Below are 20,680 nucleotides of genomic sequence, written 5' to 3' on the forward strand. Positions count from 1 at the left end.
CGTCCCAATAAAACATATAATTAATATTGAATTATAATATATTGTCTATATTCATGTTTTGCTGAAAAGGTCTCAAATGGCCCTAAGAAAAAGCCCTTTTTGTCGTAAGTCAGTTGGAGAATGAGACCCATCTGTAGATGTTATTTTGGTATGATAGCCCTTCCGGAGTGGTAGCTTTATCATAATTATCAAGTCATGAAGTATACCCACCCCCTCAGGAAATTGCATTTCAGATGCTGGTGCATATCCTGCTTTAGACTCACGTAGAGGACATCTGTCAATGTTTCACAATATTGTCTTTGGTATCATTTTAAAGGGGACTACAGTATGTCATCTTTCATTCAAGCTAAGATGTGAATCTTTCTGACCAATATAGAGGTCACTCGAGCTCTTTGAACAGTCAACAACAGACATTTTTACATGATAGAGTTGAGATGGGTAACCTAGTCCAGAATCACCCCATAATGTCACTCAAACTGCTTGTCTATCTCATCCTCTGACTCCTCGAGTTCAAAGTCAGGTTCTGGATCATCCTGCAGTTTTTGGTTGCTGCATGTCTGTAACTTCTATCAGCTGAGAAACAATGTTCATCAACTTGATAATTATGATAAAGCTACCACTCCGGAAGGGCTCTCATACCAAAATATCATCTAGACATAGATCTTTAAAAAAATGATATGTAAGTTTTATCACCTTGAGTGGTACCGACAAGTGACATTTTGGCCTCTGGCCCATGGACTATAAGTGTCCATTTCTGTTGCCACAAAATATTCTATAAGCAAAAAGAAACACTGATATATGTCTTAATAATGGTCACATAACACCTCCTTCCCCCCATTAGTATTGTAACAAACCTAAGATGGCTGTGGATCATACAATCGCAGAATTTGTTTGCAATTAAAGGTAGTCCACACAAAAGATTAAGACGATTTATTATGCCCATAATCACACATATCTCCGAATTACAAACTGTCTCATACAAAAAAACATTAACTTTTTCTCGTTCAGATACAAAAAGACTGGGCAATATCTGATGAATCTCTGTAATTTTATTAACAATATATTGCATTTTTTTGTCTAGGTTGTACAAAACATATATTTAAACACAAACGTTACAAGTAATGTTGTGTTTGGAAAAGAGTCCTTCACCATTAATAGTCATAGCAAAAAAGCACTTGGCTTATTAGCCACACAGGCCCCAGATCTCAAACAATGATAGGTGTAAGAAAATAAACATTTAGAACATTTAGAATACACAATATTTTAGCCTTTCAATACAATACAGTGCAATAGAACTAAGTGCAACTTTTTAAAATGATGGTGTTGCTACAGTACCAGAGAATTCAGAGAAATGTTTTAATTCCATACTATGAAAACAAGATTCGGTCACAACAGTGCATCTGAAATCTGAAAACACACAGAAAATAGGAGCTTTGGGTCTCATTTATCAAACAATATTGTAATAAAGTTGTGAGCATTTTTAATACAAGGTTTAAACATTTTACAAACGTTTTAAAGTTTTACAAATATTTTTGCTGCAAATTAGACGGTACAAAAAAAACATATTTGGCATGCATGTTTTACTTTGTCAATAGGTTTTGGCCCAGTGTGTCATCATCTGTCAATGTTGGAAACATATTGGAAACTGGCAAATAATGTTCACTGCGTGAGCTTCATCTTTTTGGAGGTGTTCTGAGCGTGAGTAGGATGACAGAAACCATTGTCTGGCTGGTAAAATGGTCTCATAGAGACGGCAGCTCGCTGTCCTGCAGTTTAGCGTTGTCTCGAACCTCATCAAATGTATATGTCTTTATTATCAAACCGTTGTGGAACACAGTCTGAAGCAGGTCCTGCATTAAGGAAAGACAGACATGTTAAAGGTAGAATCTATAATGCCATCAAACGGCGACCTTTAGGCAAAATATATACTGTATATATGTAGTATTTTAAATCCTTTAACTTATAACTGTAGTTATAAATACCCTACTACTACTACTGTGTCTGACTCTTACCACCTAACCTGCAAGGACTATAACGTATGATGTATATTATGCAAGTTAGGGTACCTTGTGTATACTGCACCTGTATATACTGTTTACTTTACCCATACTATATATTCAGATTCTAATTCTTTATTGCCCATATTTATTGTAACGTATAATATAACTGATAGGGCATACAGACCCTGATCAGCACCTTTGATTACACTGTTTATCTTGTGATTGTAGAATTTGAGTGCGATATTACTTACTTCCCCGTATTCCTCCAATTCTCCCTCCATGTCTCCCTTTCCCTCTTGCAGCGTTATAAACTCTCCTTTTGGCGTTCTGTGTAGGGACAGGCGACCTTTCTTTGACCTTTTGTTAGGATCGGCCACAGGGTCCTTAAAAACATTCACCTGAAATGAAAATAATAAAACACAAAAGATTAGATGCACTCAACTTTGACATGACTTGAGTGAAGTAAATGGCGACGCATAAAAAAAAAAATTGTCCCGATGACACATCTGACGCCGACTCACCCCCCGGCCATTGGTCACAACATAGCTGCATTTGAAACAGCAATTGAGCAGGTCTCTGGTGAGCTTCTGGAGCAAGGCTCCCCCTGACCCAAAGGCAATGTTGTCGGTGCTCCATCCATGCTGCTTCATCCCTTCTACCATCTGTGATGACGGCACAAGGAGAAAAACCCACTCAGTGAGCCCATACTATAACATTATAACAGAGGGATAAGCGTGTGGGGGGAGGGGGTCAGTGCCGTTCTTTTTTGCTCCTTGCTTTGTTGGTGGTACATTACTGGATCTTTATTAGAGCTTACACTTCTCTAGCCTAGAGTGTAAAATGTAGGTTAGCGTACTGTACCTCCTGAAGAGTGTTGATGTCCACTCCATCCCCCTGGATCACTCTGATACACGGTGGCAGCACTTTGTAACCTTGGTCGTTCTCTTCGGCATGGAATTTTCTCCCCAAGATTTCCAAAACCTTGGTAAGAGACACACAGTAGAGAGGCTTGTGATTTTTTTATCATTCCATTTGGGCTGTGGGGGGTGCTTAATGTCTGAAGGAGTCGACTGAAGGCTTCTTGTCCTCTGCGAATGCATGCAATTGGTCCACTGATGGATACATCTTGATATTTGTCTAGTCTAGTGTGTTCATTAGATGGGTGAAATCCTCTTTTAGGGCCTCTTTGCTTTTGGAAAGAATAAATAAAATAAAAAAAAATATATATATATATTATAATTATTATTATATATTTCTTTTGCATTTGACTAAGAGGTTGGCAGTCGACTACGGCTCCTTTCGATCGATTAGTCGATTATTCAACTAATCGGGGTCAGCCCTAAAATGGATAATACGCTGATTGCGTATCTCTCTTTGCAGAGGACCTCACCTTTAACACTGTGTCTAAGGGGTCTCCTGAGTCTGGTCTGATGACGAGGGGTGCGTCTGCACTGCGAGATTCCACCAAAGCCCTGAGGTCCTCCCCCCAGATCTCCTCGCAGGCCTTGTAGATGTCGTAGCTGTCGCTGACTATGGACACGGGCACCGAGGGGAACTGCCTCACTATGTGCTCAAAGGCGTCTCTTTCACGGTCCTTCCCCCACGCAGTGATTGTGCTGCACGGGAGTTCAAATTAACTTACGTTACTTGTTGAACAGAAGCACCAAACAGAATGGTAATGTGCAGAGTGATGTGTTGAGCAGTGCAGTGGCAGACAAACGCCAGTAGGTGGCACATTATCCCACATCTTGAAAATAAGAATGAAGCTTCAATGTTCAAAATAATGCAAATATCAATATAAATTCAGTTTCTGGTGATGATGTATCCTCCTAGATATGTAGCTGTAGATTACGTCAAGTAATTTATGTAAAACCAAATTGGAAAATATTTCTCTAATCAGATGATATGCAATTATATACACACAGCATGCTTAAAACACTAAACTACCCTAAACACTGAACTAACTCAAAGTGTCACAGCATTACCTGTGTTCAGCTGCTGGTACAGAATAGCCTGCCACAAGACTGTTGGTGCCATAGTACTTCTTTATCAGTCCGATGCCGGCTACCGTGTCTGTACCTTTAAAGTTGACCAGGTGTGCAGACGCTCCAATACCAGCCGTCTGAAATGAGTTAGGAATACACAGAGGACACCGATATAGATAAAGAAATAAAACCTAGCTTTGGTACAAATTGCTTTGCTTTGGTGTTGTTGTTGTTGTTGTTGTTGTTGTTGTTGTTGTTGTTGTTGTTGTCGTGGTTACCCCCTCCAATGTACAGTTTCTTCCCCCTCAAATGTATATATTTTCTTTTAGGATCTCTCTCTTAAACAGTACTGTATATTTGTATATCTTGTATGTCATAAATGTCTGGATGTAACAGTACTGTATATCTGTATCGTCGTGTATGTCATAAATGTCATGATGAATTGAAAATGGGGGACCCTGATGTAAACCAGACGAAAGTCTTTCTCTGGTCTGCATCCCCTTAACACGTTCTGTGCCATTAACTCATTCAGCTGAGCGCCGCAGGCCTAGAGCATCTTTGTTCCTACTGTGCCACCGCTCTAAGAGATAGGAATGCGTGGCGGTGTTTGCAGGGCTATATCTATATTCTATATTATAGCTATATGGATACAAATACTATGGCTCATTTGACATCAACTATCCATCGTTCAATATGTGAAAAAGAAGTAATTTTTTCATGTATACACGTTCGCGTGTTATACCGTGGTGAATATAAGTATAGTTTCAGAGTGATCCTGGCTAATTCCATAAAACGGCGCTATGGAGGAATATGTGAATTTGACTAAAAGCGTTGGCGTTGCTCGCCTGGACACGCTACTATTTACAATTCAAATGTTTTGAATAGGTATTATGTTTCATCATGAATGCATGAAAGGGGGGAGGGGGGGGGGCATTTTTTTTTGCTTTGACCGTCACTAACAGCATACGTTCTGGAGTACGTTACACATGGTCGTTGCGATCGATGTGAAATCATGGTTGGATCAAAGCAGGATTGATGTCATATAGTCCTTACCTTCACTAGGAGGTACCCCAAAAAGAATATTTCAATTGTCTGATCGCGATTTCCAATATTGGTGTCCATCGTGTCGCCAACATAATCCACCACAACACATGCATCGGGGGCATTGGACGCGTTTCAATGCCATCGAGTGAACCGCTAGACTCGCCTGACCAAAAATAATTTGCCCGGAGTGAATTAAACACCGGGTGTGAAAAAAAAAGTTTCGAAGAGTGGGCGATACTGCCACCTATCAGGATGCGGCCGGTATTGCACTCTAGCGATCTCAGAGTGGTTCTCTACTATGGTAACCCCGAGGTCCGTGTGAGAGAAATTAATAAAAATATCGAATAAAAGGGGGCGGCTACGTGGCGTAGTGGGCAAGGCGCTCGCCATGAATGCTGGAGACGCTGGGCTCGCCTGTTCGAGCCCAGCGCTCCACATTGCTTTCAGTTTAGCTGGTCGTTCATACTAATACACATTGGCCGTATTAGGGGGTGGGAAACTGATGGGTGGGGATCGGGCGTTGTGGACAGCGACTCCTACAGGTCGGTTGGTGCGCCTGCGCAGTAGAATCAGGAAGTGTCGGGGGCAGCGTGAGCCTCCCACGCGTTACTCCTCGCCACTGAGAGATCGAGCTGCGCAGGTGAAAAGATGCGACTGCTGTTACCTCAAATACCGGAGGGGACTTGTGCTATGTATGACTTAGTCCACATTGCAGCCGGCTTGTGGGAGGCAAGAAACAGCGTTCGTGACAGGGGAGGGTTGAATTGGATGATACGAAATTGGGATGATAGAAAATGGGAGAAAAAAGTGGATCAAAAAAAAATATATCGAATAAAAGAAATAACGATGAAAACCCGACTATACTCTGGGCTGGCACTGAACGGTTGGCGAGTTAACCCGACTTTCCTCGGGTCTGGCGCTGATTGAGTTAACGTATATATACGTGTTTGCTCGCCAACCGTTGAGTGCCAATCACGTATATATACGTTATTTGGTCCGTTTTCCTTTTTTTCGATTTTAATATCCTATACAGTCTCACGGACCTCGGTGTTACCATTGGAACTCATTCGGAGACCCCAAGAGTGCAATACCGGCCGAATCCTGCTAGGTGGCAGTATCGCCTACCCTTTGAAACCTTATTTCACACTGTGTGTTACATCTTATATGATCCGGGCGGAGAATTTGGCTTAGGGCAAGTGAAACGGTTCATTCGAGCAACTTGGAACGCTTGGAACACACTTGATGCATATTTTGTGCCAATGCATGTCAGGGACCCGATGGACATCAATACTGGAAAGTGCGATCAGACAATTGGAATATTCATTTTTGGATACCTCCTAGTAAGGACTATATGACATCAATCCTACTTTGATCCAACAATGATTTCACATCGATCGCAACGATCATATGTAACGTACTGCAAAACGTATGCCGTTGCTGACGATGAGAGCATCATTTGGAATTCGAAGCTTCGGGGCCGAGATTCGATTTTAATTCAAAGCTTCGAGATAGAAAAAAAAATATAATAATACATTTTTTTATTTAATTTTTTTTATGTTGTGGGACTTGTACAACACTTTGTTCAACTTTGTCAGTGCTGTAAAGTTTAAACCTTTTTAAATCTTAGACAAACGAAACACTTTGCTTTCATGAAATATTGTAAGCCATCATTTGAGGCTTTATAAAAGCAGCACAATGAACACAAATCTGTCAGTGCCGAGTCCGACCTCATCTTAAATAACAAACAGCATTGCTTGTTGTAGTTAACAAAGAGAGGCAGAGTTGATTTTGCAAAAAATAAAATAAAATATTTTTTTTTTAATATATTCGAATTTTATTTTCATATTCGAATCCCATGCCCATCGAACGAAGCTTCAAAGCTTCGAAGTATTTAAGACAGCCCTATGAAACATAATACCTATTATTACATGGCGTTTTAACATTCGCCAAAATGCTTGATTGTGATTGGTCAATAGCGCTCCGTTACCCCTAGCAGCGGTAAATTATTTCTCGATAACTGACCGCTGCTATGGGCAACGGCGCAATAATGACCGCTGTTATGGGCAACAGAGCGCTATTGACCAATCACAATCAAGCATTTTGATCGCAGTCACGAAAGCTATAACCTCGTTCCCAGCTATATCTCGCACAGCTGCACTATATCAGGTTCAGTCACGTCCACACCTGCCGGCGATGACAGAGGAGCCACAGAACAACTGCGTCTGCATTTGATCTCGTCTTGTCGATGGTGTAAAATGAATTAGGTATATTATTAGTAAGTTAGCCATGTAATAAGCGGGATAATGTATAGCTATACTCTGTCATTGTCGCAAAATAATTGACCTTCACTGCGTTTAGAACACTGTGTCGGTCAATTATTTTGCGACAATGACCTCGTAGCTATACATTATCCCTTACTTATATACCTTTGATTTTGAAATAGTAACATGTCCAGGTGAGCAACGCGAACGACTTTAGCTAAATTCACATAGCGCTCCATAACTCAGCTTCTCAGGAATTAGCCCGGATCACTCTGAAACTATACAACAGGGGTGGCCAACCAGTCAGAGACTAAGAGCCACAAAAATTACTGTGGTACCACAAAGAGCCACACCATATACCAGCGTTTCTCAACTTTTTTTTCAGTCACGGCACCCTTCATGTGTATATAGGTCTCACCCTCTGGCCTCTGAAGTAGCTAATGTCTTTTTTATTTGGGCCTCACAGGGTTAAAAGTACCCTGTGAGACCCACGGTTGCAAAATTACAAAATCACTTTTAGCCATTTAAAAAAAGAATGTTTATTTAAAAAATGTTAAGCACATATATAGTCAATTGTCCTGTTGTTCAGCCTCACAATGCTATTTGATAGTAAATGTGTTTATATGTCCCACCCTCTGGCCTCTGAAGTTGCTAATGTCTTTTTAATTTGGGCCTCACAGGGTTAACCTCTTAAGCCCGAGATATACAGTAAGTGTATATTTTCAGCATTACGTTTGTTTACCAATTATTTTAACTGTTATTAGTGAAATATAAGATTATAGAAATCTCAGGGCATTGAGTCGGAAATCGGCGCATATTGACAGGAGGAAGTGGCACAGCCAAAAGTCTTTTGAAGGAAGAGACTCAGGGCGTTCGAATTTCGAAAAACTACCCTACCCAGCTCACACCAACCAGCCCCTGTCAATCATCTGACTTCTGGATTTACTTTTTTATTTCTCTTATTTTTGGGGATTATCTCCCACAAACCTGAACATTATTGCCATAAAACAGAACGCAGTTAGTTTCTCTACCTTTCTGTGAACGTCTTGCAAAGAACGGTGTTGCAATACGATGAAAAATGGTGGAGAAATTTACATTATAAAAAAGATGGCAGAATTCAGTACTGTATCTACAAAACCTTCTGTTTAATCATCTTCCCTTTATTCATTTGCTTAGATTTTTCAGGTCTGGTCAATTTTAGCATGGTGTTATTCACAGTCAAAGATAATTTTTTTTTTTTAAATAGAATTGATATTCTCCTTTGGTTCATTACAATTTACTCAAGCCTAGTAACATACACACTATTTCTGACACTGATCCATATATGTCCCTAGATTCAGATACCAAGAACATGCAAATGGACCATTTTTTTTTTTAATGTTTATTCTACGTCCTTATAACATGACATATATAAACATGACATAAAAAATATATATATATATATTATAATTTTTTTTTTTTTTTTTTAATGGATGGGAGAGCCCCACATTGATGGGCAAAGAGCCGCGGGTTGGCCACCCCTGCTATACAATATCCACCACGGGATAACACGCGAACGTATACATGAACAAATGTATTCTTTTTTTACATGTTGGACGAGAGATAGTGACTGTCAAATATGCCATAGTATTGTCTCCATAGCTATAATATAGAATATAGATATAGCTCTGCAAACATCGTGACGCACAGTGAAAATAGACAATGGAAAGCTGGCGCATTGACTACAGGGATGAGGGTAATAGCTGGCGCTCAAAGTGTTAACAATTGTGTGTATTGAGCCGTACTGTATTGTACCCATTCTGCAATCTGTTAATAAAGTTTTCAATCAATCAATGCATTACCTCTTGAGAAGACACTCCTCTGTAGCCAAAGTCGTGGAGCTTATACTCCAAATTCTTCAGACTTCCTGATGTCTCCTGGAGGTACCTGGCCAGAATCTTCTTCTGTTCTCTTGAGTTGGTGGCTACTGTAATGGGATACCAGATCTGGACCAGGATGGTCTATAGGAGAGGAAGGCAGAACATACTGGGAATGCTGGTATAATAACACAGGACATGCCGCTGATCCAACCAGGCTGCTGATGAATGAAATGAAAACTTGACCTTTGACAAAATATGACAAAATAAAGAAATATTAGTCCACACAGCATTCTTGGAATCCATAAAAGAACTTTGACTTTGAATCCAGGCCCTGTTTAAACATTGGATGGCATGATGTTGACAAGTTCAGGCCATAATTTCACTGCTCATTTTAGTATTGACTGATTTAAACTGGCACTTTGGGCACATGTATTCTTGTCTAGATCCTTCAGTAGGTACTTCAAAGCTTAGCAGTTGTTTTCAACCTAAAATGATTGCAATTATTATATACTGTCTGACTGGTTTATAATTCAGCTGGGAGGGTTTAACATGGTGTGAACTGACAGAATGTCAGGTCTCAACATTATGAGACCTGAATTGAAATGTGACTGCCAGCAGGCTGTCTTTATCTATCTATCTACCTATCTACCCACCTACCTACCTACCTGTCAGTCTGTCTGTCTCCCTCCTCTCTTCAGTACAGTATCTGTTTTTCTAGTTTCTGTCAACCGTATGTCTGTCTGCTCATCTTTCAAAGTACATCCCATGCCAGTGAAACTAGCATGACTTCAGTAAACACGACTTCATCACTTAACAAGCATATGTTTCCTCTTAACGGTCCACTTGCATGACTCCTGTGTCATGATGTGGAGACAGTGAGTGCACTGTACCTTCCTAGCATGAGTCAAATATAAATAGACAACAATGGGCAGGGCATGTCAAAGGAACGCTGCATGCTATGGATAGTGTTCCTGACCTAGATTTGTCAGTCCTGAACATGACAAACACTATTGCTCAAAAACACTTACATTCCTTGGATCTTAAATGTGGGAACATAGGGTGATTATGCAACGGTTACTACAAAATAATAACGGATACACTTTGTAGCTATTGCTCAACAATCGCACTATAGGCAGCCATTATAGAAGGCTGGTTATAGCATTTGGTTGTTAAACATAGGGCTAATTTTGGTCAGGCATCGCTTTGGACAGCTGTGGTGGGATGGGCACGGGGACCAGCGTTTCTTTAGCTCTGACCTCCACCCAGTTGGTTAGCCAGTAGCATTCTGGGTCTGTGTTCTCCACCGTGAAGAGGACGTTTCCTCTTGGAATCACACTGCCCTCCGGGACCGCCTTGATCTCGATGGGGAGGTGACCGTCGTACTTCTGAAACGGCATGTAAACACGGCGCTGAGTATGAAAGGTTCAGGCCTAACAAAAATAATAGTTGGTTTCAGGTTGGTTGTCAGTTTGGCCATGGGTAGGTAGGGATTTTTTTTTTTTTTTTTTTTTTTTTATTCTTTCCCACGGCGACTATGGATAGGGAATTTCTTTATTTAATTAACCCTTTCACTGCCACACGACAGAAGGTTAGCCCTTTACTATCACACAACCGACGGCGATGCTCCATCATTAGCATCATTAGCTCCGCGGATGCGGAGCTAATGATGCTAATGATGGAGCATCGCCGTCGGTTGTGTGATAGTAAAGGGCTAACCTTCTGTATTGTCACAGTGAAAGGGTTAACCGGCTGTCGTGTGGCAGTGAAAGGGTTAAAATGTTCACAACAACATGGATGCATGTACTCTGCCAGCATGTTTAATATCCATAATACTAAATGTTTGACTAAGATTTCTATGAAACTTTATTCTAAAAAAAAAAAAAAAAAAAAAAATTTTTTTTTTTTTTTTTAAATATATAATTTTTTTTTTAAACTCATAAAATATATTGGGTCGCACCTAAATCGGCAGGGTCGGTCGGCAACCTGAAACCAACCATTATTTTTGTTAGGCCTCATGCTCTTCATACGAGTGGGCAAAACATAAACACACTTCAAGGTATGACAAGGGTGTCTAATTATCTGGCACGTTCAACTAATTAAAAACAAAACATCTCTGGCTTATAAAGGGTTGTGTATGTCAAGGTTGTTAACTAACACTGAACTAAAAACTAAAACTAGATGAGGACTGAACTGAAATAAAAATAGAAACTAGACTTAAAACTAAAATTATATTGTGTACTTACAGAACAAACTAAAACAAAAGAAAAAATATACAGAAAATGTCTATAGTTTTAGTCTTTGTCAATTTGGTCAAATGTGTCACTGTGGCAAACATGGGGAGGCATTGGTGCATAATGCTTATTGAGACTGGGATGTCTACACGACTGAGAGTCCATTGCTTTCACAAAGTGATGTGGTTGTATTACACAATACCTTCTGAATTTCTTAAATCTTGTCACAGACAAATATCCCTGTATCATAAAAGAATTATAATAATACTGAGTAACCCACTCTGGAAACTAACTGAAACTAAAGCAAATTGAAAACAAAAATGTAAAAAACTAAATAAAAACACAAAACTATAATTACCCTGGTGTCTATATATTATAGTATGCTGGGAGGTTTCATATGGGATACGTTGGTCAACTTGGAAAAATGTTGTGTGAAAAATTACCTTGCCTTGCCTTGTAAAATACAACAAATGACACGAGACAACAAAGATGTTCACTCTCAATTCCTGACCCGTCTTCCATAACAATGTAATAATCTAATCACACAAGTAACATGCTCATTTCAGCAAACTCAGCAGGGCCTAACAAAAATAATGGTTGGTTTCAGGTTGCCGACCGACCCTGCCGATTTAGGTGCGACCCAATATATTTTATGAGTTTTAAAAAAAAATTATATATTAAAAAAAAAAAATCATTTTTTTTTTTTTTTTTTTTAGAATAAAGTTTCATAGAAATCTTAGTCAAACATTTCGTATTATGGATATTAAACATGCTGGCAGAGTACATGCATCCATGTTGTTGTGAACATTTTAACCCTTTCACTGCCACACGACAGCCGGTTAACCCTTTCACTGTGACAATACAGAAGGTTAGCCCTTTACTATCACACAACCGACGGCGATGCTCCATCATTAGCATCATTAGCTCCGCATCTGCGGAGCTAATGATGCTAATGATGGAGCATCGCCGTCGGTTGTGTGATAGTAAAGGGCTAACCTTCTGTCGTGTGGCAGTGAAAGGGTTAATTAAATAAAGAAATTCCCTATCCATAGTCGCCGTGGGAAAGAATAAAAAAAAAAAAAAAAAAAAAAAAAAAAATCCCTACCTACCCATGGCCAAACTGACAACCAACCTGAAACCAACTATTATTTTTGTTAGGCCCAATGTAATAATCTAATCACACAAGTAACGTGCTCATTTCAGCAAACTCAGCAGTGTGTACATACCTCCAGAATGTATCTCCAGCCTGGCTCATTGAACACATCGTCCTGAAAGTGTTCTCGATACACCGCCCTCGCTTCAACGATCTTCTCTGAAGTAACAACCGTGCCTGGAAATGTAAATTGAATGATATGGGGCGGGTAGATATAATATACACATGAAATTAGATGTTTATGAGAAATGTACAGTAGGCTATGTGGAGAAAACAAATGACACTCGTTCTGGGTTGAGCTGAAATTCCTATCAGTAAAATGTACAGATTATGTTGAAAAGGAAGTACATTTTACTATACCTTTTAGGTATTTGTGGAGAATATACTGAAGTCCATAAAACACTGTCTTGTCATATCTCACTTTTTGACTCTTGGTGGTATCATCTCTCTTTGCCCGGCACTCGAAGTAAGAATAGACCTTGCTAGTGTTGGGTGGATACTGCTTATAATGTGTCACCTGGGATAGGATACAAAATGCAGTTGATTACAACAATAGTAATAAAACAATTCTTCAATATATTGACAGAACCGTTTCACTCTTTAGCAAATGTCCATACATTTTATTTGTTTTTGTATTTTGGAAAGCACTTTGTAGGTGTGTTTTGAAAAGCTTTCTAGACAGGCGAGACAGCACCCCCAAAATCGCGTTTTTGCTTTTTCTCTCTCTACGATATTGAGATTTCGTTATATTTTGCTTCCTAAACATGTCTTCTATGAAACTAGTGACAATAAAACGTCAATAACACACATTTAGTTGTTTATTTCACTTCATTTTGCCTGATTGCCTCCATACATGTGCACATATTTAATGGGGGAGTGCCTCATTTGCATATATAAACATAAAATTCAGAAAACGTGCAATTTTTTTTTGTTGTTTATATGTACATAACAAACTGGGAAAGTTTCATAGTGATATCTATTCACTTTTTTTTGCCTATTAGAGGGTACTACACTGTTACTACACTGTTTGTTTGTAGCCTGTGTGTAGTTCTGTTCAGTTCAATAACATTATTATTATGTTATTCAGTTATCAGGCATGTGTTTAGGTTGTCTATTACTAATGGTTTGATTGGGTGTTGTGTTTGTAAATAGCTGTTTCAAATAAAAATGTATGGCATTTTACAATACAAAACTTTGAGGTTGTTTTCTGAAAAACTAGTTTTTATGCATTTTACTTACACACAAAGTCTTGGAACTCCATTTTCCCTAGTACCTACACACACCAAACTTTCCACATTTCTTCTCATCCATATTATGCTTCTTTCTATAGAAGGGTTTGTTGATATATATTATTCATAGCCGGGTTTATAGTACATTTTATACCAAAACTAGGCGATTTTTTTTTTTTTTTTATGACAGTAGACAGTATTTCCTGATGTATAGGCTGATAAGAGGACATAGCCACAACGTCTCTCTATACAAAGTTTCGTTTTGAATGTATCAACAAAATGAAACCAAGTTTTTGAATCTGGCATTATCCATGTTGGTGATGCAAGTCTTGGCGATACATGCAAATGTGTGCATATTTAATAGGGGAAGTGCGTCATTTGCATATATAAACATAAAATTCAGAAAACTTGCAATATATTTTTTCTTAGTTTATATGTACATAACAAACTTGGAAAGTTTCATAGTGATATCTATTCAAATATTTGTTTTCCCCTATTAGGGGGGGTGCTGTCTCGCCTTAATGACATTTATTGTCATTATTATGAACGCATTCATATGAAGGTACATGTTGCCAAAAATATAAATATTGCTTTAGTCTTATCACCACATGTGTAGTAGGCCTAACAATTAGGCATTGCATTAATGCATTTTTCTCACATAGATTATTGCGACATTTTCCATATGATTGAATTCTGCCTATAGCTACAACTAGCCTAGCCGACCATAAAACCTAAACATGAAATTGGAAAAGCCTAACTTCCCTATAGAAGCAAGGAAACTAGAACAATACAATGTCAGCTCTGTGTGATTGCCCAGTTATAATATAACATTATAATCAATATATATGCGTGCCATCCCTTGTAACAATAATAATATAACATTACATAACATAATATAACATTCAGATATTAATGTTGTATGTCTGATTTCTACATACTCTCTAGTCTCTACTACAAATGTTGTCCACTGCAACAAAAGGATGTGAACATCTCAATGCACAAATTGTCACAAGAACAATATGAGTCTGAGATGTCAGGTCATTGGCCAAGAGGGCATATTGCATAAGCGGTGGGGGCCATCAAACATGACAACTGTGTCCGTCTAGTGTTGGCATCCATCAGACTGGTGAAAGCTGAGGACAACACAAGTTGTTATGTGAACTTGGTTCCATTCTGCAAGACATTGACACAACAACCCTACACTCTTCCTCCTCATGGCTTTACTATGTGACCTTTGTATGAGTGACCAGGCCCCTGTACCCTTCTGCTCACCCGGAGGGGAATTCACAGTCTAAATGTCAGCCTGTTATACCATTTCACCAACCAAGCCCTTCCAGTGTTTAGACCTGTGCACACTAACAGCTCATAACCAAGATATTGCTAGCATACAACTAAGCAAACTGTGAAGTTTTGGCAGTATAGGAAGAGGCTGGTACTGTTAGTGAAGTTATATGAGTTGTATGAGTTAGAGGAAGAGGCTGGTACTGTTAGTGAAGTTATATGAGTTGTATGAGTTAGAGGAAGAGGCTGGTACTGTTAGTAAAGTTCTATGAGTTGTATGAGTTAGAGGAAGAGGCTGGTACTGTTTAGTGAAGTTCTATGAGTTGTATGAGTTAGAGGAAGAGGCTGGTACTGTTAGTGAAGTTCTATGAGTTGTATGAGTTAGAGGAAGAGGCTGGTACTGTTAGTGAAGTTCTATGAGTTGTATGAGTTAGAGGAAGAGGCTGGTACTGTTTAGTGAAGTTCTATGAGTTGTATGAGTTAGAGGAAGAGGCTGGTACTGTTTAGTGAAGTTCTATGAGTTGTATGTGAGGTGAGGGCAATTGTGCAACATATAACTTGTGTATTAGTGGACATTAGCATAACATGCCCTCAGTCATTATCCTTGCCTTGTGGACTCCTGCAAGGCTTATCTTATCTAATGTAGCATATAGTTGTTTCTTTGTTTTGGGAACTTGTTTGGGGACAGTGTGAAACAGCACAATGAGGCATTAGGCAAACTTTTACTACAATACTGCAGCAGTATGCCAAGAATGATGCATGCATGTGATTCTAAATAAGCAGATGCAGTATTATGCTATATTCAATAATAGAAAGAAACCTTATAATATATTTGCCAATATTCTGTGCTCATTGATTTATGAAATTTACAAAGACAAGTATAGGCTATTGCCTTGCCTAAAACATTAGGGTTAGTCACTTAATCAATACATTGACAATGATGCCGAGATTACACAGGGAAAAAACATACAAGATCAGCAAAAACAACAGGCAGCAAATTAACGGTTATTAAGTGTAAACCTGAAGCGTCCAATAAGTATTACGTTTTAGATCACTTTGCAAGAGATTCCATGAGTTTGCTGCACTAAACTAAAACTGAAGGCAGACTTCCAGGATCAGTCCTGGCAGGTACTTGAAGAACCAGCGGCAAACTGGTCACTGGAGCGAGTTCATTACAACAATGCACTTGACTGCTCCTTCGTACCCTGGTTAGATCATGCTAACTAACATGTCGCTGTACTCTCTCTGTACTTGTACTTTGTGCAGTGGCAGAAGTTGATCCTTCTAATCGAATCGAATCATTAAAACCACAGACCCAGCCCAGGAGGAGTTGGGAACTTTCACTTTCATTTTTGGCGTAGTAGTAGCCTAGGTTTCGTATTTAACAAACGTATCAAGTTAATATCAAGTTAATATCGAGAAATGAGATCAAAACAGAACGTAGATTTCCCTCTCAAATGTTGAAAGAATTATTATTGACTATTATTACAATTTCGGAAACTGCTCCAAATATGCAAACACAACTATTGCGCAGCGTAATAACATGTGCGGTGCCACAGCTCACCTTGTATGAATCCGTGGCCAGCAGTACATTGAATTGTTGCTGGTGCTCCATGTTCCTCGTCGTGGCATACAGAAGAAGTCGCAGGCAGCTGTCAGTTAGACTGTGTGCTGTGAGTCGGTGACAGTAATCATAGATATATATCTATGATGACAGTAATAACACCGACACGCAAAGTTACGGATGTGAATGAACATGCACTTGGAGGTGGTTCAAAACAACGGATGGGCGTAACTACAGCCAGGTGCCGCTCAGGAGACATCCGTCCTGTCTGGACCATATATATACTGTATGGACTCGACTAGTGGATAATTCCCATTTATCCCCTCAGACAGCATCACACACCGGTCAAAATGGACCATGAGAATGGCAAGGCAACATATCTAATGCACAACATTTCCCCAATATCTCTACAGGATTGATTGATTTATTGATTGAAATCTTTATTAACAGATTGCAGAATGGGTACAATACAGTACAGCTCAATACACACAATTGTTAAGGGGATGCAGACCAGAGAAAGACTTTCCTATTGTTTACATCAGGGTCCCCCATTTTCAATTCATCAGGACATATATGACATACATGACATACAGATAGACAGTAGCCTACTGCTACATCTATACATTTATTATGACATACCAGATTTGCAAATACAGTACTGTTTGTGATACAAAAAGAGTCCAGAAAAGAGAGTATATGTACATTTGACGTAGAAACTGTACATTGGAGGAGGTTGGGTAGGTGGGGTTGGGTGGGTGGGGGGTATGATGTTGGCAGTGTATTATTAGTGGGCAGTTATAGTCAGATTCAAAGGTTGTTTCAGAGGCCACTGTCGACTGATAACAATAGCCCCACCGCAGTACCCTTCTATAACGGCAGATGGCAGTATGCACTGTCTAAAACTAGATATCTCTTTGATCTTCAAGTGTGACTGACCTCTGCTTTAGTAGACAACTGATACATACCAGGGTGCTTTTCAACAGTCAATATTAGGGGGTAATCTAGTCAGTTTCATGAATCTATAACTCATTTCAAAATGTCCAGCATTAACTCTTGTGTTGTGTTCGAAAGCTGTTTCTGTTCATGGTGTTCGCAACCCATGATTTAACTCAGTCCAAAAAACTCAAAATGAATGTCATCCAATATTGTTTTTACTACAACATAACTAAGTTATTATGCATTTATAACCATACAATCCTATTTTCATTTAATTGTATGGGCCCAACACACATTACACTACATATTTTTAAGTAAGAAATTTGATTAAATTCACTCAGATAGTGGATAATTATGTTATCTGACTAAAATAAACTAATATTAGAAGAGTATAAAAAAACTAACTATGGTAACCTCTGTGGTGTTACAGGTCAAAATTGACCCATATAGATTTATGCTAGAAAAAGCTGAAAAATGAAGCCTTTTAATCATAAACACAATCTCATACCACCCAGTACCTCCCAGATTCCCTCATACCACCCAGTACCTCCCAGACCCCCTCATATCACCCAGTATCCTCCCAGATCCCCTCATACCACCCAGTACCTCCCAGATCCCCTCATACCACCCAGATCCCCTCATACCACCCAGTACCTCCCAGACCCCCTCATATCACCCAGTATCCTCCCAGATTCCCTCATATCACCCAGTACCTCCCAGACCCCCTCATACCACCCAGATCCCCTCATACCACCCAGTACCTCCCAGATCCCCTCATACCCTCCCAGATCCCCTCATACCACCCAGTACCTCCCAGATCCCCTCATACCCTCCCAGATCCCCTCATACCACCCAGTACCCCCCCAGATCCCCTCATACCACCCAGTACCCACCCAGATCCCCTCATACCACCCAGATCCCCTCATACCACCCAGTACCTCCCAGTACCCTCCCAGATCCCCTCATATCACTCAGATCCCCTCATACCCTCCCAGATCCCCTCATATCTGCACCCAGTACCTCCCAGATCCCCTCATATCACTCAGATCCCCTCATACCCTCCCAGATCCCCTCATATCTGCACCCAGTACCTCCCAGATCCCCTCATACCCTCCCAGATCCCCTCATATCTGCACCCAGTACCTCCCAGATCCCCTCATATCACTCAGATCCCCTCATACCCTCCCAGATCCCCTCATATCTGCACCCAGTACCTCCCAGATCCCCTCATACCCTCCCAGATCCCCTCATATCTGCACCCAGTACCTCCCAGATCCCCTCATATCACTCAGATCCCCTCATACCCTCCCAGATCCCCTCATACCCTCCCAGATCCCCTCATACCCTCCCAGATCCCCTCATACCACCCATGTAAATCAAATCAAATCAAATCAAATTGATTTGTAAGGCCCGACAACACATGTTAAGGTCCCCATGGGCCGGACACGTCTTCTTTAAACAAGTCAAGAAGAAACATCACAATAAATCAAGAACTAAAAAGAAAAACACCATAAAGTCCAATTTCTTTCAAATAAATTAAATAAATGCAACACTCCCAGACATACCACACGAAGGTAAGGAAAAACTCACTCAAACCTAGCAATAGGAAAAAATGCACCACAGGCAATGTGGAGGAGAGAAACCTTAGAAGGGCCCTCTCCTCCACATTGCCAGTACCTCCCAGATCCCCTCATACCCTCCCAGATCCCCTCATACCCTCCCAGATCCCCTCATACCACCCAGTACCCTCCCATATCCAGCATGCAAATACCACATATGTTACTTATTATCAATTATAATTCACTAAACAGATCTCTTTGGGAGGCATATATTCCAGGGAGAGATGAGTCACAATTATCTTCTCGCACACTGCCCTTTTCTCATTTTAATTAGATGCCAGGATGAGGCTATGAGATTAGATTACATTTATTGTCATAAAGTACAAGTACAAAGTACAATGACATTAAGTTGACATGTGTATATGGAGTATATGAGAAAGCTATAGTTAATATGCTAAGCTAATGTATGTACCGTATCATTACATACAGTGGTATGAGTATGAATACACTGGTAATATACCAGTCTAGCCAGTCCTCCATACCTTAATGCTAAATAGAACGCGTGGCAAAGCCACTATACATAATGGCTTTGCCAAGCGTTCTGATGACACTGCCTTTGTGTAATGAAGTTGGAAAGCAAGCAGCTGAGTAGCAGCAGTGTTGCATTAGAGGCCGCTAGTAACACAAGCTCCCCTCTCTGCTCACCGCCCGAGCCAGAGTATGTCCACAAAATAGATGGTGACAGATATGGGCCACAGCAGGGGGAGGGGTCCTGGAGCAGCACTACAGACGCATGGATGGCTGGTAACCATGGCAGAAGATGGCTGTGCTGCCGTGTTGGGAATTTTACATTTCTTTAAATGTATACCCTCTGCTGATTAACCCGTCCCTCCGTTTGTGGCAAATCAGCAGTGTGTTCATCAGTGCATCAAACCCTACGCAACACACTAATTCCCAGAGTTGTTGTGTCATACATTCATGGTACTGAGACAAAGGACCTTGTTGCATATTATCCTCATGGCAATTTTCCTCGTACACCCACCTGCGCTTTCCCCAACAAATAGCACTAACGGCCAGAAGCACAAAAGTGAGGGCTGGGACTATAGACCATGGGGACTGAATGATATTAATAGAGTTGAATTGGCCCATGCAAGAGAATAACTATACCTGGATGGAACAAACCTTTTCTTTGATGAAAATGAAAGTACAAAAGGCACGAGTCAAGTATCCATGTTGCAGTTCTGAGAGGTCCCTATAGGGTCCCCAGCATGTAGGTCATATCTATTCATTTAGATTCTAGAACCAAGGACGGGAATGGGTCAGAAGAAGGAAACTATAAGGTATATATAGGCTACTATTTTAACCAATAATATTTTCTGTGGCCAGCTGAAGTTTTGAATGTTACAATTAGAACATGTATTTTATTTTGTGTTTTTTAATATAATAAGAATAGGCTATAATAATAATAATAGGCTATAATAATAATAATAATAATAATAATAATAATAATAATAATGATGATGATGATGATGATGATGATGATGATGATGACAGTGATAACAATGTTTCATTCATTTC

The 20,680-nt window shown here is 39.9% G+C and overlaps 1 protein-coding gene across 1 annotated transcript; it reads right to left on the reverse strand.

The window, feature by feature from the left end:
• Nucleotides 1-960: 960 nt before the first annotated feature.
• Nucleotides 961-16,775, reverse strand: LOC311245496 (nicotinamide phosphoribosyltransferase-like). Its single transcript, XM_084335355.1, has 11 exons — nucleotides 16,608-16,775; nucleotides 12,894-13,050; nucleotides 12,607-12,710; nucleotides 10,406-10,534; nucleotides 9,132-9,290; nucleotides 3,986-4,122; nucleotides 3,391-3,616; nucleotides 2,862-2,981; nucleotides 2,522-2,662; nucleotides 2,252-2,398; nucleotides 961-1,850 (listed from the first exon to the last, which is right to left on the reverse strand). Exons 1-11 carry the CDS (start codon nucleotides 16,656-16,658, stop codon nucleotides 1,743-1,745), a joined length of 1,479 nt encoding a protein of 492 aa, XP_084191481.1. The 5' UTR covers nucleotides 16,659-16,775; the 3' UTR covers nucleotides 961-1,742.
• Nucleotides 16,776-20,680: the final 3,905 nt, after the last annotated feature.

This window comes from Notolepis coatsorum (assembly GCF_963971535.1).
Source record: "Notolepis coatsorum genome assembly, chromosome: 18".
Classification (NCBI taxonomy): domain Eukaryota; kingdom Metazoa; phylum Chordata; class Actinopteri; order Aulopiformes; family Paralepididae; genus Notolepis; species Notolepis coatsorum.

Excerpts from the sequence above, each read along its gene's own strand:
- LOC311245496 (XM_084335355.1), bottom strand. The coding sequence starts at position 16,658 with ATGGAGCACCAGCAACAATTCAATGTACTGCTGGCCACGGATTCATAC. Across the intron at positions 12,711-12,893 it reads TCTCCACAAATACCTAAAAG|GCACGGTTGTTACTTCAGAG; the intron begins GTATAGTAAAAT and ends TTACATTTCCAG. Across the intron at positions 2,663-2,861 it reads ACATCAACACTCTTCAGGAG|ATGGTAGAAGGGATGAAGCA; the intron begins GTACAGTACGCT and ends CCGTCATCACAG.